Source organism: Myotis daubentonii, chromosome 10, assembly GCF_963259705.1.
Source record: "Myotis daubentonii chromosome 10, mMyoDau2.1, whole genome shotgun sequence".
Classification (NCBI taxonomy): Eukaryota; Metazoa; Chordata; class Mammalia; order Chiroptera; family Vespertilionidae; genus Myotis; species Myotis daubentonii.
Genome location: NC_081849.1, coordinates 69902450 through 69926371, shown reverse-complemented (window position 1 = coordinate 69926371; position 23922 = coordinate 69902450). Strand labels below are relative to the sequence as shown.

The 23922-nt window shown below is 40.2% G+C and overlaps 1 protein-coding gene across 9 annotated transcripts in view; it reads right to left on the bottom strand.

Moving 5' to 3' along the window:
- Nucleotides 1-23922, bottom strand: part of MAGI2 (membrane associated guanylate kinase, WW and PDZ domain containing 2) — a 1174807-nt gene that overhangs the window by 93299 nt on the left and 1057586 nt on the right. For all 9 annotated transcript variants that reach the window (XM_059712711.1, XM_059712714.1, XM_059712712.1 and 6 more), the window contains 4 exons: nucleotides 16743-16928; nucleotides 14521-14695; nucleotides 7674-7893; nucleotides 6229-6372 (listed from right to left, as the gene is read on the bottom strand). In XM_059712711.1, the coding sequence (XP_059568694.1) occupies nucleotides 6229-6372; nucleotides 7674-7893; nucleotides 14521-14695; nucleotides 16743-16928 (725 nt within the window). The remainder of the gene's footprint in view (nucleotides 1-6228; nucleotides 6373-7673; nucleotides 7894-14520; nucleotides 14696-16742; nucleotides 16929-23922) is intronic.

Below are 23922 nucleotides of genomic sequence, written 5' to 3'. Positions count from 1 at the left end.
GGTATACACATATGTGGTGAAACTGGAAAGAATGGCAAGTATTTACTTAGGGTGATGGTCACCCCCGGGGCTGGAGAGTAGGAGGAGAATGGAATCATGGGAGATAGGTAAGGTTTTTTAAATCAAGCTACCGTTCATGGGTGCTGGAACCACGGTTAATTTATACCCGTTACATATATTAAAAATATTCTTCTAAATGGTCTTATGTTTGATAAAGACAAAATGTAAAATAAAAATACTTTCATTTTGTAACCACAGGTTAGTCATGTTACTACAGAAGGAGAGGTGACAAATACAAAAGAAGCTGCTATCAGGGAATTTTTTTTTAAAGGTGGGTAAGCAGTACCTTTTTTGCACATTGTTCAGTCTAACAAAATGTTTTAGGTTACCCAAGGCCCACTGCAGGCAGACTTTTGCATCATAAGTTTCCGGAAAAAAGTAAACCATTTCATAAATAAGCATATAATGCTAAGTAGGCATATACATTTGTTATACAGTTGTTAAGATGATGAAGTTAAAATGTTCTTTTTTATAATATAAATATGTTTTATGGAAATGAGGAATATTCAGTGGTCTCCCATTATCCATGGGGATACGTTCCAAGATCCTGAGTGCATTCATGCCACTGTGGTAGTACCAAATCCTATAAACTATGTCCCCCCCCCCCCCGACCCATATATACATACTTTTTTACTTAAAGGAAGCATTTACAGTTTCTTTTTGGCATATCTGAGTTGTCAGCATCACAACTTTTGCATTTGGGGGCCATTATTAATTAAAATAAGCTTCCTTGAAGCACTATGATACCTCCACTGTTGATCTGCTAATCAAGACGGCACTAAGGGACTAATGGGTGGGAGCATGTACAGCGTGGATATGCTGGACAAAGGGATGATTCTTGTCCCAGGAAGGACAAAGTGGGACATCGAGAGATTTCCTCACGCTACTTAGAATGGCCTGCAATTTAAAACTTACGAATTTATTTTTCTGGAATTTTCCATTTAATATTTTCAGTCCATGTTGACTGTGAGTGACTGAAACTATGGAAAACAAAACTGCAGATAAGGGGGATTACTGTATTATACTTTTATGAAACAGGGTTAATAGTTTACCTTTTTCAAGAGAAAACTCGATCTCCTTTCAGATTCTTTTACCTTGATTCTGAGATTTTTATTTTAACACTTAGAACTACTACTCCTTCCCTCCAATGCCTCTTGATTTCCTAGATTCTCTGCTTCACTGAGCTTCCCCAGTAAATGATTTTGCACGTTCATTATTCTTCCCTGTGTTTCCTATTTATCTTCAGTTTTTAATTAGATTGTGTCCCTACGAGCATTGTACCAGAGATTTATTCATCAGTTATGAAAATTTCATCCCTCTTGACTTTATTAGGACTATTTTACAAATTCCAAAGCAATCTTAAAAAATATATCCACTAATATTTTATAATAATTTCTTATATTGTTTCATTAAATCTGAATGTCATTTGTGTTTCTCTTACACTAGCCTGCTTGAAAGACTGGAGGAAAGCAATCAGACATGATGACTGCCCCCATTCCCGTTATTTTCTGCATTTACAGATTGGATTTTGTTTTGTCGTTCAACTTTTAATGTTGATATTGAAAAACTATCTAGTAATTAAAGTAAAAACATGTTATTCTCTACTTTTTTTTTGATAAAGTGACTATTTCATGTAATTATGCTCACATGGTTTTTCTTGGTGTTTATTCTCACTGTACTATTCAACTTAAATTGTATTCCATGACATATCTTAATATCTATGTCCCTTCTCACAACCGAATACCTCACTCTTTTGTCGTAATAAAAAATATCCATTCAATCTCATGGTATATTTCTCAAGTCCTACCATCAGTGCTATCAGGTATATATCATTCTTTCTATTTTCAACAAAGTGGATTGATGATTTAAATTTTAATACAGCAAATGTACTAGATTTGCTTATTTTGAAGGTTCTGAGTGAGGCTGAGGGTTTAGAAGGGCCCCAAAAGAGTCATATTTTTAGTGACTCTTTAAATCCATTTATTTAGTTACTCTTATATGTTTCTAATACAGGGATCCCGGAACCTCTCTTTTAAATAAGCATCTAATTGAGCTTCTGAAAAAGTTTCTTATCCTCACTTATGTATCTGAACTTTGGTTTGTAAATTCCCCACAACTATCTGATCCTGGTTTGCTATTGGCAGGTTCTCATATTTTGAAGAAATCCATTGTACCTTATCAGGATACTTGCCTAATCTGACTCTTGTTTCATCAGGTAGAAAGAAAGAATTTATTTGACAAAAAAAAAAAAATGACTAAACATACAGTGCTTTTCAAGGAAGAAAAAATCAACTATGTTCTGTGTCAGTATTTATTAATTGATTTGAAAGTCCAACAGTCTAATTTGCCACAGATCTTTGCTAAGGTAATTTTCATTGCCTCAGCTGCCCAGAAAGACTAGCCAAGTCATTTACCTGGAACTCACTCTTGGGATATATCTAGCTGTCTATCACAAGATTCATGAATATTCTCTTGGATGCCTGGGATATCACTCGGATGTCTAAGGGCATGCTTTAAAAATGCACATCTGTGCCAATGTTTCTTAGAATCCCCAGTGTGAGAAGGCTGCTTTTACACCCACTCTAGTCACCTCCTCTGTGCTCTCCCCTCCTCCCCACTGCTTGCAACTGTACTGGTTTTCTTTGTATTCTTAGCAAAGTCTTATACTACTGAACAGGCACATACCACCACTGTCCTACAACCAAGACGGATATAAAAGACCCAGGCAGTCTTAGTTTCAGAGACTTACATCTGGTACATTAACTAAGTTTTCAAAAGTAGTATGACTTACACCCCAAAACCAAGGGCACAGTGATTCATTGTTACCGAAAATGATTTTCCAGAATCATCCAGTATTTGCATAGTCATTTTGATTTGAGCAATTCTACTGTGCTGGGTTTAATCTAAGATATACTGCTATTACCAGATCATTACCTGTTTCTGATTATGAAAAAGGGAAAAATAAAGTGTTTTCCAAATACATTGGATCATGAAGCATGTGTTTGTGTTTAGTGTAGGCATAGAAGAACGGTGCCTGCATATTTTAGAGGCTGGGAAGAACCTGGTGCTAGCGTCTCTTCTTGAACTTATTTTTAAAGGTTGCCTGCGAACATCTAGATCACCTACTTTTCTCAGGAGTTTTGGAACTTTATGAACCAAGTCATAGTAGCCATTGCTGTATAAGCTGCCTTATAAGCATCATATGTGCAGAAATTTAAGATCTATATTTATCTGGGCCCTAATGGTATTAAGTGGGAACTTTAAAATAAGATGGAAAAAGAAAAGATGAAAAATGGGCCCCTAATTAATTTCAGCGTGAAATTTCCAAATTGGTAACATATGTTATCCAGTTTATGTATTAGTTTAAAATAATCAAACCATTGATTCACGCCAATACTGGTTGTCCAGGTCCTTGTTGAAGTAATTTAAATACATCTGTGAATTTAAAGTTATTGCCAATTATAGATAAGTACTAATGAAGGTGGAAAAGATTAGCTTTAAATCATTAAATCTGATAATAAACATGAAAATAAGATCTGAATTAATTATGTGCTATTATCAAGAACACTTATTGATCTTTATACAGATAACAAAATATTTTTATAATTCAGACAGTGGATAATATGAGTACCTTTCAACTTATATAATGAAGTAACCCTTTTCCCTGACAGGGATTTTGTCACCCTAGACAAATTCTCCACTGGTGCCATAAGAATTCATGAGTGAGAAAACCTTCAAACACTTGAATATCAAATGTAATCCATAAAAAGCAGAAAAAGAACTCTTTCACCCATTTCTGCTAAGCTCTCAGCCTTATTTTATTTTTTATTGGTTTTTAGAGAGAGAGGAAGGGAGAGGGAGAGAAACATCGACGTGAGAACAGAACATTGATCTGCTGCCTCCTATACTTCTCCTCCGCACACACACTGAGGATTGAGGCCTCAACCCAGGCAAGTGCTCTGACCAGGAATTGAACCAGCAACGTTTTGATGCCATGGGACGACGCCCAACCAACTGAGCCACACCAGCCCGAGCCTCAGCCTTATTTTAAAGATTGGAGATAAAATCAAGCAGTAAAAGCTCATCCATGGAAGCTCTGTGACTCCCAAGGAGCTCTTTTTTTTGATAACTTAATGCTAGAAATATATGTATTTTGTAATCCAAAATAAACCAACCTATATTATCTAAAACTGGGCATAATAAGTCCTTTTATATGCTTATACACAGAAAGAATAGGTGGCTTTATAAAAATGACATGGAAAATGATGAAATGTTGCTTAGTTTTCTAATCTTTGACAAGAAGTTAAAATACCATTTTTTTTGGAAATCCAGGTAGAGGGCTCATTTTTACTATCGGCCAGATAAAGCATCTTTCATACAACTGAATACCTGCCCATGAATTCTAAATCAGTGTTTACGTGGCTTTGAGGACCTCTAGCACACCATTGGAACAAGGTAAGAATCTCCTTAGACAAGATCTAGGGGGGTTAACAAAGCCCAAGCCACACATCCCACCTGCATCACACTGTGGATGACAGCTTCCCTCTAACTCAGCAGTTCTCAGACTTAACTTGTACCAGTCACCTGGCGGTGAATCACACAAACACAGCCGGATGACCCCACTTGTAGAGTTTCTGATTTCGCAGGTCTATGGTGTGGCTTGAGAATTTGCATTTGTAGCACATTCCCAGGTGATGCTGATACCAGGGACCACAATGAGAACCATTACTCTGGTTTATATTTTGTAAAAGTATTTTTTTTTTTTTTTACATAGAGTACTTCTATATTTAGGCTCCTATGCCTTGGAAGTATTATATATATTGAACAGCCAGTCATTTACACCACTTGTTAAAAAAAATTTGGCTACTGAAATCCACACAGGCCATGTCTGAAGTCCACCGGGAGTCGGGGTGGGGCTATTCTCTCTTGCAGGGTCTGGTTCACTCATGGCCTTCCTGCTGCTCTTTTCATCTGCACTGCAAAGGTTAATCTTGTTTTATTTACCCACTTAGGAGTTGGCTTTTCAGCGTGTTTAGAAAGTACCCTTCCGTTTACAGGGAAGCTGAGAGCCAAGAAACCATGCGGAGGCCTATTCTAAAACCACGTGTACAGGACGCTGGTGTTGGATGGGGCGGGGGTGGAGGTGTCTCTCAAGTCAGCTTTGCTTGGGTTCAGATTCCAACTTGGATATTTCCCAGCCGTCAAAGCATTATGAAGGGAGAGAGAGAAAAATAGACACAATTTACATACTTTCTACTTTTGCACTGTGGGAATGAGAATCCCAGAAATGGTAGAGTTGGTGGTAGGAATAACAGATTTATTCAGTTGTCCAGGAGCAATTGGTTTGTGAGGCTCAGCGGAAGAACCCAACCAAGAACCACAGCTTTTCTGTAGTAACTATAAGAGCAAGGAGGGTGGGCAAGAATGAATTTGAGATATTATTTATAATAATAACTAGTCTTTATTATGTGCTTACTAATCACCATTTTACAGAGAGAAAGGGAGAGAGTCTAACATTCTATATTGTTATCAAGCTTTGTTTTGTACCTTTAGATGAAAATCAGTTACCCATCAATCAGAAGCCTCAAAGTAACTTCTACATGAAAAAATACACTCTAGCCTTACACTGTAATTGGAAAATTCTCACTGCTATCATATTTATGGACAACATGTATCCAAGAAGCTTAGTCCACCTTTCTCCAAATGCGTCTGTCTGCCCGACATCAAAGCTGAAAGACCAGTCAACACACCAGAAATATTTCCAAAGAAATACAGAACCATTTGATTAATAAATGTGGAGAAAAAAGCATAAAGCTAAAAATACATTTCAAAAGATTTGCTCTCAAATGGGAGTTGAATCATCGAACCATGGAAAAATAGGGAGTCCTGTTTTCACTTCTTAGATTATTTTGCCCATTTTCTTTAGTTTACTCTTTAGGAAAACTATATATGTAAAACACTATTTGTCAATTAGAAGACTATAAGCAGGAAAATGAGTGATCAAATTCTTACATAACTTTTGGTCAAACTTTAGAAAATTGGGTCATGAAATGAAAGAAAGTAAAACCTACATCATCTGTTTGCTTAATAGCATGCTTCAGCACTCTTCTAATACTACCCCAGGTTTCTTTCAGAATTAAGCAATTTTATAAAAAGGACTGTTCTTACCCTCATCCTTCCATTCCTTATTGCTGGCCCATCTTCTGCCAATCTCAACACGTACAAATCCATTTTGTATTCCCTTCCTCCACGAATGCTGAACCCAAATCCTTTGGCTCCTTTCTCCATGTCCACGGTGAAATAATCAAAATCCTTTGGGGCCAGGAGAAAAATGGAATAAACAATCGTTTAATATCAAAGAAGCTTCTGTATTCAGTCTCTCTGTTTTTTCTCTCTCCTATAATGTGTTCCAAATGAGTTGGTGTTGTGAGATGCAATCTGACTTCACAGTCCAGCAAAATGCAAGACAAAGTTCCAAAGGTTTGAGCAGATCAGAACACAATTTCCTTGGTCATTGTGTAGCTTGTTTACATTGATGTTCATTAGCTTACTTGGTTCACATGTAATTACTGCATATAGGCCCGGGCAATACTCTTTCTTTGAGTGCTCTCATTCAGTGCTGTGGAGCTGTATAAATAAATGCACCAGTCCTGTGTATGTGCATACGTGTATGTGTGTAAGTTAGAGGTTTGCTAATTAGAAAAATAAATTTTAATGGGGGTCTTACTACAACTCTGTGCACAAACTACTGAATATCAAGTTGGAGTGCAGACAATCAATTTGTCTTTTACATAAAATGCAGTATGTCCAAGATTTCCTGACCTTCAATGTTCTTAAAATTTGGGGGAGATAAAGGTGATCTTTAATCCTAAATAAAACACAACTAATTGAAATTATATTTAATCTGTATCTTGCTATCTAGTTGAATATTTATTAGCTACCAAGCTCTGGTCTAAGTGCTTTTCATTAAAGTAGAATCCTCACCATAGCCTGCAAGGAAGACCCTCCTTTTAGGGAACTGAAGCTCAGAGGGGCAATGGAAGTTGCCATAAGGCACATCTAACATGAACAAATAATTATAAGAACCAGTGTTGTGTAGACAGGGACGGGGTGCTTGTGACAGAGGTTGCAGGCTGGTTGATGAAGCCAGGCGTGGCCTTATCCTTATGCATTGGGGCTTGGCCCTTTACCACCAAATGGGAGGTAGGGGGCTATATAAATAATTATGGATGTAAAATACCTCCATTGCTGACATCTGTAAAATTTTCTGCATTATCTGTATTGGAGATTCCAGATAAGAGCTTTTTTTTTTCTTTCCAACTTTGACAAGACAATATACTGGGAATTAGCTAGCTAATATTAGCAGGAATTAGTTCATCCCGTTACCACTCACCCACGGATTGATTGATTGTCCTGCTTTATTCTGAAAAAGATTTATTTATTCAGAGCGCTTTGAGGATGTGGGTGTTACCCAGATGATATCATAACTAGGAATAGAACTTGGGCTGTCTATCTCAGAAGGGTGTTCTTTCCTCTGCCTCCCTTCTATTTCATTGTTTGCACTTCAGGAAGTCTTGGTCCTGGGCCTGCGATGATCTCATTGGCCGAGGTACCTGGGGCTGCCTGTAGTCTGACAGAGGGTACTGCCTGGTGTCGGGGGAGTGCTGTCTGTAGTCCAGCAGCGGAGGTTGCCTGTAGTCCAAGGGTGGGGGCTGCTGGTAGTCCCCCCCTGGGGGCTGCCTGTAGTCCAGGGGGGGCTGCCTGTAGTCCGTGAATGGAGGCTGTCGGATGTCCGGTTTCACATCTTGTCTTGCTTTTACTTCTGACCTGTAACTAAATAAATGGACATGGGATTTACTTTGGTATCTCAGTATTCTAAGGAGGTAGAATGATCAACTGGCTCCTCTTGGTGATCCTTTTGCATGTTCAGAATTATGAGAAGATTAAACAGTAAGTATTATTTTTTCTACCTTTAACAAATACCATCTTGTATACTTTCCATTTGGCTTCTTAAGATATCAAGGTGAAAATGATGGTTCAACCACAGCTTTGTGGACAAGGATTTATGGATATCCCTTTTTGATTTGGCCATGCAAAAACTACAACTGCACAAATCGAGGGGACTGAATACTTAACTATGCATCCTGAAATAGCAGTCTGTCTTAACACCAGTAAATCAACTCTGTTTCTCTGTCTCTCTCTCACACATACACACCTTGGCAGACCATTACTTCATGAAAACACAATTTACATGATCTCTAAATACTCCACAAGGACATAATTAATGACTATTTTACCCAGTTAGGTTTGTTCTTTTTCAATATATTACAGAGGAGCGATAGTAAGGTATCCTCACCAACTACAAATCAAGTAGAAAGTCATGGGGTCATTGGTAAGAATAGAAACATATTGTGCAGAGTCTGAATACTAGACTACAGCTATCAGATAAGTATCAGACATCATCATGGTCATAAAATGGAAGAAAAGGCAAAAATGTTCATGCTTAATCTTTGTTTCTTTCTTGTTTCTAGAGATTAGTTACTAATAAAATATAGAAACCAGAACTAGTTGTTTAGCACTGTTCTGTGAATCCAAACTGCTCTAAACCGAGAGGATTTTTAGTTCCAAAAGGGGACTAAAATAGCTTATACCAACCATTATGGGGTCATGAACAAGGTAAACTGAAAAATTTTCACCATAGTACAGAGGAATACTTAATACTGTAGTTCATTACCTATTGCCACAGAAAGTCTATAATAAGCTACTCAGGGATATAGGTAGATTGAAAAAATACATAAACCAGTCAGAGAAAGACAAATACCATACGATCTCAATTATATGTGGAATCTAATGAACAAAATAAACTGATAAGCAAAATAGAAACAGAGGCATGGATACATGGAACAAACTGACAGCTGTCAGGTGGGAAGGGGGAAGGGAAGACTAGATGAAAGAAGGTGAAGGGATTAGCCAAAGAACATATATGCATGACACATAGACACATACAATAGTGTGGTGATTGCCAGAGGGAAGGAGGGGGGGCGGGCAGGGGCTGGGTGGAGGTGGACAAAGGGGAGTTGTAAATGCGGACATTTATAATAGTGTCAACAAAAAAAATAAAGTAAAAAAGTAAAAAAATACATTCTGTATAATAATAATTTTATATAAAATTAAGATAGAGGGTTTGAGGAATTGGGTAAATATTTAGCACCAAGGAAAAACTCATATGTGTCAGGAAAACAAGTTCAAAACCAGTCGAACTTTTACCTTTAAGACTATGGCATATGTTTTTTTGTTTGTTTTACTGGCTTATGGTTTCATTGATGCTGATTATATGAAATATTTTAAAAAATAACTCACAGGAACCATGTAATCTAATATTTGGCGAGAACGTACTGAAAGTATACAAAAATAGATGTACTTATTTGGGGCTTTTGGAAGGGGGTTAGTAATATAGTTATTTTATTTTCATTTATTTTCCTTTATATTGAATTCATTGGGGTGACATTGGTTAATAAGATTGTATAGGTTTCGGCTGTACAATTCTATAAAGCATCATCTGTATATTGTGTTGTGTGTTCATCACCCCAAGTCAAGTCTCTTTCCCATTTATCCCCCCTTCACCCTCTTCTACCTATTCCCTTCCTTTCCCTTTGATAATCACTGTTGTCTGTGTCTATGAAGTTTTTTTTTTTTTTTTGCTTAATCTCTTCATCTTTTCCACCCAGCCCCCAATCCCTGTCTATAATAAGCTACTTAGGGATATCGGTAGATATCCCTAAGTAGCTGTCAGCGCTGGCAGCTGTCAGTCTGTTCTCTATGAGTCTGATTCTATTTTGTTTGTCAGTTTATTTTGTTCATTAGATTCCACATATGAGTGAAATCATGTGGGACTTGGCTTTCTCTGACTGGCTTGTTTCACTTAGCATAATGCTCTCCAGGTCCATCCATGCTGTAGCAAAGGGTAAGATCTCCTTCTCCCTTCTCCTCCTTCTTCTTCTCTTCCCCTTCCCCTTCTCCTTCCCCTTCCCCTCCCCCTTCTCCTATGGCTGAGTAGTATCCATTGTGTAAATGTACCACAGCTTTTTTATCTACTCATCTACTGATGGGCACTTAGACTACTTCTAAATATTGGCTTTTGTAAATAACACTGCAAAGAACATTTGAGATTTTTCGGAAGTAATGTAGTTATTTTAATCAATGCTTTGAGTAGGTCCCACTTGGCACTTACCCTGAAGAAATGACATTTCTTTATTGAGTTGCACAATTTAGGCTTTGCTTTGTACCTCAGCAAATTGTCCACTCACCTGAGTGTGCATGATGAGAAAATAATTATTTAAAATACTATTTGAATAAGATACTTATCTATGCAAATGTATGAATTACACACAAAAAAGATCTGAGTGACAGCTGTTGGTGTGTATCAGTGCCTTTCTAGAAGTAGTTTGCTTGGTGGTTTAGATGTCACACTGTTTTAAGTAATAGCACAGTCACTTATTTTCATTGTCTATGTAGCATCCTTATGAAATATCCATTATGAGTTCTATTTCCAGATGTGTCACAAAATATACTAGTAGCAAAAGGGGTGAAATGTAAGTCTCTCCAAATATGACAGAAACACTTAGAAATAAAAACAGTTAAAATTTGTAATAGCTGTGACCCAAGCCTACACTCTAGCACTCAAACTTCCTTCTATGGTATACCAGTACCCTATGTCAGGATGTTAGTTAAGCTGCACATTGAAGAATTCTTTAATTAAAAAATACTATACTAAATTTTTTATTAGTGTTGCTAACTTTTAAGTGAATGATATACTGGCTAGGGCAAAATTTATGTTGCTTTGAATTTATAAAACACTTATTATTTTAAGAAAAACTCAGGATTATTGTTTAAAAATAGCATCTTCAAAAATTACTTATGAAAGAATGTCATTAGTTTAACTCTACATAGCTATTAATTCCATTACTAAAGAGACCAGAGATGATAAAACCAGATTGCTAGCGGTAAATTCCAGCAGAATTTTATGGTATGAACAAGGTTCAGAACCAAAAATCACTGCCACATGGTAGGGGATCTTATGGTGGGATATGACCCCCATGTGGGCCTTTCAAGAATTTCTTCCAGCAAAGGTTCAAAGTCTGTGAAAGAAGTCAATTTCCAATGCTCTTCCACTGACCTCGCTATTTAAAATGCCATCAAACATCAATTGCCCTAGCTGGGGAAACTCAACTCTGCTGTTTATACTTAGTTTTGGAATATATTTCATAAAGGCTCTTTTGTTGTTTTTAACAAATGCTTCTCCTTGAACAGTGTTTTGCTTATGTTTATATAACAACTAGTGACCTGGTGCACAGTGCACTAGGCCACTAGTTGTTAAATAACATAACAACTAGTGAACATAACAACACATTGAAAGGAAATTAATTAGAAGGTAGCTGGCGGGGTGGGACTGGGCAAGACCAGCTGGACACGCCCTGGAGACAACCTTCCGCGGTCCCTGCCTGATTGGCTGCACCTGGGGTGGCAACGCGGTGGAGTAAGTGGGGGTCCCTCCGGCAGGTGGGGTCCCTCAGCCTGGCCTGCAGGGATCGGGCCGAAACCAGCTCTCTGACATCACCCTAGGGGTCCCGGAGTGTGAGAAGGCACTCTGCAAAGTTGCTGTCATACAGGGTGTGGAACGCAAACACAAGTGTGCAGTAAACCAGATTTGGGGCCAACAGTGGCCCAGTAACAACATAACCCATGGCTGAAGGTGGAATTGCATGGCCCTGCGAGAAATCGGGTTCCCTCCTCTCTGGTTTCGGGGTGCATCACCTGAGAACTGCGGCTGCCAAGTCACGGCAGCTTGTCAGCTCCTGCATTGAGCGTCTGCCCCCTGGTGGTCAGTGCATGTCATAGTGACCAGTCAGACGGGCAGAGGGACACTTAGCATATTAGCCTTTTATATATAGAGAGATTATTTTGTGTTTCCTGAGCAAAACCAAAAAGGATGTGAAGGGACAGAGAAATGGGTAGAGGTGTGTAGGGTGTCAGTTGGGAGCCAAGAGAAAATAAGCTAGGACAAAATAATCAAGTCACTCTAACTTATAAAATAAAACTTTGCAAGTAGGTTGTCATTTTATTTGACTGACCTCACTTGAACATGGGAACTGGCTCAATTTGACATGTGGGTGGGCACTTCTTGTACAAATGAACTGATAGGAAATTCATACTGTGCACTTGGCATACAAGCTGTCTTGTAGACGTCTCCAGCTTAGAAAAAGGAGTTTTCCCCCTGATACCACAATCATCTTTAAATGCAGCTAGAAAAATGGTTCTGGTATCTGTAAGACTGTTGAATCTCCTCATTCATATGCAAATTAGCTGCTCACTAACAATCAGAGCTAAGCCAGGAATCCTGAGTGGCAGGAGTGGGCACTTTGCAGGGTTTTAATATTATTGAAGCAGAAACAGCTAAGAATTCTGGGCAAATTTTTCAGTGATTTATAAAAATTTGGGTCAGATCAATCTATTAATCCTAGAATTAGAAAATATATTATTCTGTAGTGAGGCAAAAATATATCCAAAAACCATGGTGAGCTGGTAGCAGATGAAAACCATTGTGAGCTGGTAGCAGATGGGGACCAAATAGTGGCCTCCCACTGAGCTATCACATACCTGGAGGATTTGCCCACCCCAAGGCTGGAAGCAAGAGCCCATCTCCAGTCCAGTCTGACGCTGCAGAAGTTAAGATGGAATTGTGGCTGGGAGGTAAGTCCACAGCGTCAGAACCTAGAGTCTGAGTCTGGCTCAGCAACTGCTGGAGCACTCAGATCCCTCCTCCCGAGTCTGAAATGAGTCCGGGGGAGAACCAGTGCAATCCATCCAAACAACATCTGGTGAAAGTGAACACATCTGGGGCTTATTACTGAGGCACCCAGGACTTACTCTTCTTCTGGATTGTCAGTTTCTTACCTCGGTGCGAATTGCCTTATGGGGCTCAGTCTTTTTACTTCTGTGGAATATATTAACACCATAAACAGTTGAGGACAACATTTACTTTTCTATGAAAGCAAATGGGGGAAATCAGGATAGAACAGGGCTTTATGGAAATAACACCTGTGGCAGAGGGAAAATATTTGCTTTACAACAGTACGAGTGATGAACCTAGAGTTCTGGGACTCAAAAACTGGGTCTCAGTTCATCTCCACCAACATGGGAGGCAGAAGATGGGAAGCGGATGCTCAGAAAACATTAGAATGACGGAAAAGACCCGTGAGGGTTTTATTTTCAGAGATGTTCCCGTGAGCTCTTCTATTTTTCTCATTTGAAAGGGGAAAACATTGGGAACATGTCTTCATCTCTCTTCAACGGCGCAACCTAACCCAGGGTACACCCAAGTCATAGTAAGAAGATAATGTGGGGCTGGGTGAAAAAGGTAAAGGGATTGAGAAAAAAAACTCAAAACTCATTAATGCAAACAGCATGGTGATTACCAGAGGGAAAGGAAGGAGGGGGAGGTAAAGGGGAGATAAATGGTGATAGAAGGAGACTGGCTTTGGGGTGCTGAACACACAATACAATATACAGATGATCTATTATAGAATTGTACACCTGAAATCTATAATTTTATTAACCAATGTCATCCCAATAAATTCAATTAAAAAAAGATAACATGGGTTTTATATGGCATCCTTTTTTTCTGGAAGTTCCAAGTGCCTTATTTGTCTTCATTAATAATGTGAAATTAATTAGATCCTGAGTAGGAGGATAATAAGGTCAAATGCGGTAAAAATGCTAATATTTATTATGCTTACAAATCCTTCAACATGTCCCCTTCTCCACCCTCTTTACGCTCTGGGTCACCACCTTTATGGACACTGGCAGCCATCTCTGACTGCTTAACCTGCATTCACTCTGACCAGCCTTCAGTCTGTTCTCTCTGGGGTCTACTGAGAGATCTTGAAAAGCAAACCAAATTATTTTAGTCCTCAGCTTAAACCCCCTAAGAACATCGCAATATACTTAAGATAAAAATCTTTTGCATGCCTACAAGACCCTGTAGGGCCAGCCCCTCCCCCCCTCACTGCCTTCATCTCAAACCACCCTCCTCCCCTCTGCCTCCCTACATTGGCCTCATTGCCCCCCAAGCCTGACAGCTCCCTCCTGCCAAAGGGCCTCTGTCCATGCCCTTCATGCTGCCTGGGATCTCCAATGTGCTCTTCAGCCAGTTAATCCCCACTCATCTGCACCCGCTCATCATTTCTTCAGGAAATGTTCTCTTGCTGGGAAGGACAGGGCACTCGTATTTACTAATAAGACCCATTTATGACATACATACAATCACAATCACAAGGAAGTCCACATGGCAAGTTCTATTCCAATAAAATCTCTCTCCTGCCTGTGTCCTGTCTTGTCCCCATTTCTTCCTCCCCCTCCCCTGCCACCTCTCAGAATCAGAAAAGCCAGAGGAAACGTTACCTATTTTCATGTCCCTGTAGTTGCAGTGGCTGAGGAGGAGCTGGCTGGGTGACAGGGCTGTTGGGGGTGGCTGGGCTCGGCTGGGCCAGAGGACTCTGCTGGGCCAGGGGGCTGTGCTGCTGGGCCATGGGGCTCTGCTTCTCGGAGCTGGGCGCCGAGGCGGGGCTGTTGAGCTCTGAAATGGGACCAAAGCCGCAGATGCGGTCAGGTTGACATTGATAAAGGGCAAGAGGTGACTAGAGGTGAATACTCTTTGCTTCCTTAAATGACTCAAGGCTTGGGTTATTTCAGTTTCTGTTGGGCTTTAAGACGGCAGCTTACCCTTATCCAGTTCCAATACCACTCCAGAATTAGTATGCTTTTCTTAATTGTAAGAGTTGCTCAACAAGGTTAAGAACAGTCTCCTGTCATTTTGTCAGAAGAAAATATCATTATTTAAAAACCTGTTGCCGAAACCGGTTTGGCTCAGTGGATAGAGCATCGGCCTGCGGACTGAAGGGTCCCAGGTTCGATTCCGGTCAAGGGCATGTACCTGGGTTGCGGGCACATCCCCAGTAGGAGATGTGCGGGAGGCAGCTGATCGATGTTTCTCTCTCATCGATGTTTCTAACTCTCTATCTCTCTCCCTTCCTCTCTGTAAAAAATCAATAAAATATATTTAAAAAAAAACCTGTTAAAACTATGAAAAATAATTCAAAGGAGTAAGCTCTAAAATATGTACTATTTTTCTACTCAGAGAGAAAACTTTTAGCTACTATTTTTTGGTTGTAATGAGAAGTCTTACCAGTATACCAAAATCTGGATAAGGAACTAACCATAATAAATGTAAGTGCTTTCTACAGTCTTCGTTCCAGTTCCTTGTTAGCCTTATTGCTTAATAACCCTCTATATTCCATGGTTCCACAGAAAGAGTAAAAACACCCCAAAACTAAAACAAACAACCACTGGTCAAAAGAGGGGAAATTAAGTTGTTAAAACTGCTTCTTGAAATTTCTTGTAATAGCATCAAATTTTCAACTGAAATTATCCCTCTATGTTAGAATAAGAGGAGGACAGGCATATTCTAGACTGGGAAAATGGAGAAGTCAGATTTTAGTGCGAAATCTTGCTTAAGGTTAATTCCCATTGACTATTTTATACATGTTGGTGTCTGCACCATTGAGTGATAAAAGGGAGGTGACCTATTAGCATTTCCTTACAAACCAGCCTCCCCCTTTCTTTTCTCACAGCCCCGAATTTTAAATTTCTTCCCCCCTTGTATCAGTTTCCGAACCTTGGCACTATTGACATTTTGGGCCAGACAATTCTTTGCTGTGAGGCCTGCCCTAGGCTAACAGCATCCCTGCCCTGTATCCACTGGACGCCAGTAGCATCCTTAGCTCAAACATGACAATCAAAAATGTCTTCAGATATTGCTAAAAGCTCCCTAGGGGGACAAAATCACCTCAGCTGAGAACATTTGTTTAATATTTAAAGCCAGGAAGCTGTTTGATGCCTGCTTGTCACAGTCCCAAGATGAAATCAGGTGAATGAATAAAACAGGGGACCAAGGTGAGTGCCTCACTCTCCATGTGGGATGCTCACTCACCAGTGAGCTCCCTCCAGGGACCGAACTCTTGAACATCAGTAATGAGTCAGCAGCTATAAACCAGTCATGAACACACTATCTCCTGAAATAGTGAATTTATGGTGAAGTTTGTGGCCCCTGAAGGCACGGCTGTGAGTTGGGGTGCTCACTACTCTTCAAGCCTCAGGAGGGAGTCCTTGTACAGAGACCTTGAAAAGGCTAAGTGGGAATTTAGAATTCTTACCAGATGAAAACTTTCTAAATGAGCTCTCTCTATACCACAAAACTTCCTCAAGCTTTTCAAAATCAATCTGACTTTGAAGAATCCTCCAGAGTGTCACTGTTAACATGAATGCATGTTGTTTTCATCTTCTGCAGATTTGTAACTCTATCATCTCTGTTGAACAGGCTCTGGCTTAATGTAACCATAAAACAGTACTCCGAGGACAACAGGGAATGGTCGAATATTCCACTGTCATGGGATTCACTCTGTTTATCCATAATGTCCCATAGCTTGATCTCCGAATGAAACTGGTACTGAGCAAACGGGATATGAGTTGCAACAGAATGCGAATTTTTGCCACGGTGGGAGTAACTCTCAACTTCTGACCCTCTGACACCACTCTGACGGCAGTCAGGTGGCTCGGGCACTCACCCTCCTGAGGAATGATGCGAAGGGTGACACTGAGACCCGCGTCCTTGATCAGCTTCACGATGTCTGCGTGAGGCATGTTGATGATCGACTGGCCGTTCACCGCTAAGATCCGGTCTCCCACTTTGAGCTTTGCACAGCGATCTGCAGGACTCCCATCAATGATGCGTCCGATTTTATGGGGCACAGCTAAAGAAATTCCCAGCAGAAACAGGTATCAGGGGCAGTACCAATGCACGCTCTAGTTTTGAGTCCCAGCCCCACAGGAAACAATGTAGTATCAGATTTCCTTCCTGTGTCAGTATATTTGCCTTTTGAAATCATAATCATGCCTGTCAAATGTGGTCCTGTGCCTACTGCTGAGATCAGAGTTTTTAAATTCAAGTGCTTTGCAGTGACAGGTCAATTCCCAACACAAGGACCAGGGCTTCTCAAACTTCGGGGTGTATCATACCACCCCAGGGTTAAAAACATAGCTCTTTGGGCCTTAATATGGACTTTGTGAATCGGAACGTCCAGGCAGGAGGTAAAGAACATGAATTTTTAAATATTTCCTGCAGAGATTCCAATATATACAGAGCTTTGAGAATCATAGGCATAAAACACTGTGCCTGTGGAGTGCACACTCTAGAGTCAACGATACACAATTTCAGGAAGATACAATAAGCGCCAGGAATTTAATTTTTATCCTTTTCTATTTTGCAGAGAGGAGAAAACAGGAAAGGCCGTGTTTCTACTATGAAAGGTTACAGATAGCATATGATAAATATATATATTTAAATATGGGCTGTGACAGGCTGGTGAAGAAGTTATGACCAACTCCCCATTCATCTACTAATCTTCAGTTTAAAGGCTGATGCAGTTTTGAAATCTTACCTCTCTCTTCTTTCTGATTTAATTTACTAGGTGGGGCTGGGATCTTGCTAACATCTGATACACAATGTATTTCATCAAATCTACGATGCCATCGATGGTACGATACCCCCTTATTTTTTATGCAAGAAAGAAAAAAGAGCCAACTCTGCCAACTGAACAATGAACGTGCCATTGACTCTAAGATGCTCTCTAATTTTTAAGATACTAACCTATTAAAATGGGTGACTTTTGTTCATGTAAATGTTAGGGTAGCTAGCTGGGGTCAGATATCAATGGTACACAACGTGCCTATAACCTCCCTCAAGGAGCTTACAGTCTAGAGACCTGTTCCCTTTCCTTTCTTCTTTCAAGACAGGGAGCCCCAGCCAGGATATCACTGTCAAGGACTCTGTTGTGTTGCTCTCCCCATGGAAGTCAGGTATTGATTTAATCTGCATAAAGAGGCAAAGAGACACCACCCCATTCATTATGCTCTGGGGTGTCTAGTCCTTGAATTCTCAATCTCGTGTATGTGTTACAGTGAAAGGCAGAACATCAGCTAATAACCACGGTAAGGAAGGACAATCAGTGAGTTCATGAACCAGCACCTTGGTCGTATTTCTATTGTGAAAGGTTACATACAGGTAGCACACGGCAACACTGGCTGAACCTGCGTCTCTGAAGTGAAGTTCAGTATGTTGGAAGCTCAACCCCATTTTTATTTACCACAAGCACCAGGGGTTTTAGTTCAGAACACCTTACTTAAAGCATATTCATGATCATCTTAGAATCTATTTAATCTTAGGAGAAATGTAATAAGAACGCATTCATTTACTTATTTTTTTCAATGACATAGGTATTGCAAGTTGTTTCATCTTCAGCCGTAATTAGAATGAACTTTCATTCCTGTGTTTGCTCCCTTTCATATTTAATCATGGCCTTGGACAGTCAATAAATGATCTGGTTTCCCTGACCGTAATGTGCATGTTGTTATGTGTCCAGTGACCTTTGCAAAGTTTCCTGACTTCCCCGAGTTTCTGTTTTTCAACGCGAAAATTGCAATGATAGTATCGACCTCACAGGCTGATTCTGAGAATTAAATAAATGATCATATGTAAAGTGACTAGAACAGTGCCTGGCACGTAAGACTTGACTTATCAGTATTAAGCTTTCTTTCATTCTTTTTATAGCTATTATCTGTTTTATGTTTCTGATATCACTACTGAAGTGTCTTGTGCTTGTGTATAGGCACCAGCTTGCGCTCCTTCTACACGGGATAAACCTGTGATACTGCTAAAACCAAAGCAACACTTGCTTAATACAGAGCAATAGCCCCTAAGTATCAACCAGGAAAACTGCTTCATAAGGGAAATAGAGATATGTTTTGGGGATTATATAGACCAGTGATGGCAAACCTATGACACGCGTGTCAGAGGTGACACGCAAACTCATTTTTTGGGGGTTGATTTTTCTTTGTTAAATGGCATTTAAATATATAAAATAAATATCAAAAATATAAGTCTTTGTTTTACTATGGTTGCAAATATCAACAAATTTCTATATGTGACACGGCACCAGAGTTAAGTTAGGGTTTTTCAAAATGCTGACACGCCGAGCTCAAAAGGTTCGCCATCACTGTACTAGATGAGGCCAAGACTCCTGTTTGTTTTCCTCTGGTTTCACACACACACAAAAAAGATGTTGCAGGTTTCTGTAGGAAATGCCAACTTGTTAGTTAACGTTTGTTACTGAAAAAGAAGTCAGCATAATACAGATCTCTTCATTATACACATTGAGCCCTACACGCACGCACACACACACACACACACCCACACACACACACACCCACACACACCCACACCCACACACACCAGAGAGAATGCATGTTAATCCTTAAAAAATCATGTGACATACCTGATAGCATTATCATTTGCAAGTTTACAGCGGAAACAAAAACAGAGGCATAAAGTGGTCAGCAATGTGCCCGTGATCATATAGGCCAACAGGACTAGGACTCCCGGGCCGTCAGATTCCATCGCCTTTGCTGTTAACGGAAGTACCGCACTGCCTTTCTTGAGTTGACAGTCTTCTCCCTCCACTAGAGCACGTGCTTCATGAGCACCTGGTGCTTTTACTTGGTGACGGCATCTTGCCTCTGAGCAGAGAATCATAGACCCTTCGCCAGTGGCCTTGATCCAGGGGAAGTGGGAGGGAGGAACTTGGCTCGATGCGGGGTCTTTGTGGCAGCTGTCTTCTGACAGGCAGGTGTGAGGAGGTGAAGAGGGGAGTGGAGGGGAGAGAAGGGGAGTGGAGGGGAGAGAAGGGGAGAGGTGGGGAGAGGAGAGGAAGGGCCAGGAAAACTGGGCAGCTCCTCAGAGCCCTTTTAGTTAGGACTTTACACCACTGTGTCATTCCTTTATTTGAAGTCATTTCTTTGGGCAGTAGAAACACTCACATTTGAAATAAAAATACAGTTTAAAGCACATACAAATGGTGTTTGGGTGATTTGCTGTTTTGAATTATTCATGCCTCTGCTCCCCTCCATTACTGTAGATCACTTAGAATCTACTGCACATAAAACCCCCAATGTTTCAAAACAAAGCTCTCACACACACAATCTCAAAATCACACAATTTTATGTGCTCAACAACAATAAAAACAAAAATAGGTTATCATTTGTTAATTTCAAGGCATTGTGCTAAGCACTTATTTTAAATCCTTAGAGCAATGTGTGAAGTAGCTATAAAAGACTAATAATCATGCTTATTTTATTGTGAAGAAAACAAATAGGTATCAAAGCCAGAATTCAAACCTTGAAGTTACTCTCTTTTTTTGGGGGGTGGGTGGGTATTGTGGCAGGGTGAAAGCAATTTGAATTATGAGGAGTGAGGAAATTACTTGTGAGCCTTAGCTTACAAAAGCATGCTGCTTGAGATTTTCAGAGAGTTCATTGTAAACAGACTTATTTGCTCATTTGCTCTTAGTTTCAAGGTCATTTAGATTTTATTAGGGTAGGTAGAATAAACAGCCAAATAAAAGAATGATAACGGAAATAAATTCCCTGGTACTCACATAGAATGATTGAGTGCTTACATAGAATCTGAGTGAGTACACAATTTAAAAGTGTATGTCCACAGTTGGAAGTACCCAATATAGTTATTTTAAAAAATATATTTTTATTGATTTCAGAGAGGAAGGGAGAGAGAGAGAGAGAGAGAGAGAGAGAGAGAGAGAGAATGAATCAGTGATTGGCTGCCTCCTGCACGCCCCCTACTGGGGATCGAGCCCACAACTCAGGCATGTGCCCTTGACTGGAATCGAACGTGGGACCCTTTAGTCCACAGGCTGACGCCCTATCTACTGAGCCAAACCAGCCAGGGCCCCAATATAGTTTTAATCAAATTGTTTTCTATTGGCATTTACTTGAATAAAGACCGTACTTGGAATGCTTGGCAGCTGCAGACAGCCTCACTTTTCTTTTACCAGCATTTTCCTTACACATGTTAGTACATCGAATGTTTTTGTACAACAAATCATTGACAAGGGGTGTGCTCAGAGAGGATTCTCTCTGAAAACAAGATGCAGCTCCATTTGCTCAGTTATAAGGTCGAGAGAGCTTATGACTTAAGTGCTTTCTGTGCATTGCTAATGGAATTACAGAGCATGGAAGAGGCCCTGACCTTGGTTTCTATTCTTGGGATGAATGGTACCCATTAATTCTCTGAGAATTGATGACTAAGGTAACTGCCCCAGTGCAGTCCATTTAGACAGCATGCCTTCCAGACATCATCTATCAGGTAGCAACATAAATCAAGTCTTTGGATCAGGCTTCTTGACACAGTGTGCTTAGGATACACAGATATTTGGGAAGAGTTGCAATATGTCATACAGCGTTAGACATACTGACATTATGGAAGGAGACAACGTCTCACTGGTTAGAAATTTCCCTTTAATTGCAAATCACATAAGTTCTGGAAAAAGAAAGCCATATTTTTCATTCTTTATTTCTTTCTGGGTAAAACACTACTGCACATTTATACTGAAGTATGTTTTATATTTTCCTGTAGCTCAATCGACTCTTTGGTACTGCTCAATACAGCACTTGTTTTAGTAGGATGATCAGAGACACTCAGTTGGACTGGATGCTCTCTAAGTTTGTACTAAAGGCCTGGATTCTTTGGGTCTCTAGCCACACCATTATAAGAAACAATGATCCTCCCCTTTTGCTGTTGGGTTCTCTTCTGGGAGCTTAATGTGGTCTATTCAGGCTATGGGTTAACCAAAGAGTTATTGTGGAGTTCTATGTTGGGTCAGTTTCCATAAAGAAGATGGATGGTCACCCAAAGGACTTTTCTTGCCTTTTCATGAATTTTTTAGCTGAAAGTTTTAGCTATACTTGAGGGAAAGAGTAGTTGATGCCCCACTTTTTTCCCCCCATTTCCTTGTTTTATATATACTTCATGTCAGAGAAGGAAAAACCTGTGACTCATGTTTACATTTAATCATATCCTTGCTAATAGATCTCACACCGTGGAGTTGTATGTGGAGGAAAGCATTAGACAGGGAAAGTGGGTTCTGCATCAATCATGTCAAACTTACAAATGAGAAGTTTCTAAAACGAGAGTGATAAAAATAAATACTTCAAAGGCAATCAATAGCATAAGCTCTCATTAGCTCACAATTTCATTAATTTGTGAAGGTTAAACAACATGCCACTAGCTCCAAAAGGCAAAGGAAGCTAGTTTGGGTTTTAATTCCGTGACCTGATATGAGAAGAATTTTTTCAATTGGATGATTCCATATGGTTTTCTTAAAATAATCTGTGAAAATTATTTACTGTCTTGTTTTAAAATTGTGCGTTGGGGCAGGAGGATTATTTACTCCATCAACAACACATTTCTGCAGAGCAGCTTCGGGGTAAGAGGCCCTTTACTCATCAACAAAACAACACGTGGTATTAGCCTTCAAGAAACTCACAGTCTAGTTGAGGAGGCCAGGAATAATAAAATAAAAATACTTAAAACACAAATGGCGAGTCTGTGATAAAGATCTTCTGTGCAAGAAGAAAGGAGGTTACTGAGTCCCTTTGCAGACTCAGAGGCGGAAGGAAGAAGAAAGGTCATTCTGAGGAGAGGGAGCAGTGTCCCTACGCTGAGTGAGTAGCAGCTCACTTAGAGGAGAACTGGTGGCGGTAAAGAGGGTTCTGCCAAGTCCCTGCAGGAAGAAACGAGGAGAGGATGCTTTGTAGGTGTGAGTCCCTCCTGCCCTCACAACGACAGCTTTCTTATCTGCGATTCCTGATCAGATGCCTTCCCAGCTCATCTAGAGGGACACTGAACATCCAGGAACCACAGAATAGTGATTGTCACCAAGTGTTCCTGTCTCGTCCATCCCTGGCGAAGAATCCTGTTTTTCTGTCTTCAGAAACCCGAGCCAATTTTTAATCTGGCTTATTTTCCATCCTGCCTTCCTAGAAGTCGTGAAGGAGTATGTTCTATGGTGACAAACCCATTCAGCTGGATGTCACTTCCTGGAATGTAACACAGTATCCTTCAAAAGAGGATTTCTTGGTCACCAAGGGGCGAAGGTGTGGGAAAGGAAACCGGTGTTTGGTATTTTTTTTTAAACAATTGTGGTAAAATTAAGAAAAAGCAAACAGCATGACTGTTTTCCTCTAGCAGTCTGTGAAATTTAGCTTTCTAAAAATGAACTATCTTCTCCGAGGTTCATAGCCAAATGAGTTGCAAGACCCAAAATCGAGCAGCTGGTGTTTTAAGGACTGCATATTCCAAAAGCGCACTTTCCCCCCAGCACCCATGAGTCATTCTTTTGTGGTTGAACAGTTTCGTTCCCCTGCATTTGGTAACAGGCAGATGGTCAGAGGGAAGAATGGGAAGAGGGACCCATCATTAGCAATTTGGGAGCCCAGCTGAACTCGTGTTTCCAAGGGCAGAAAGCACCATACAGAAAGTATTAACTATGTGACTGGAGAGAAAGACACACTCCTCAGCCATATCTGATCTTGTATGCTTTTATTTTGCTGAGAGTACATTGGTACTAGAAGGAAATCTCATTGCACTGGGAATGGTAATTAGCTATTACTTGTGTTCTGCTCTCCTGGAACACGGGGCTGGGTTAAGTTGCTTCTATTGTTTGGGAAGATTTAGTGAGCTTGTTTGTAAGCACAGGGACAGTTTCAGGGGGTGTGACCTGAGCAGTCACACAGGTCCATGCTCTCCAAAGGGCCTTGTGCTTGACTTAATGGTCTGCTGTCACCAGCTTGACATTCTCAATGGCTTTTGAACAAGGACCTCGCATTTTCATTTCG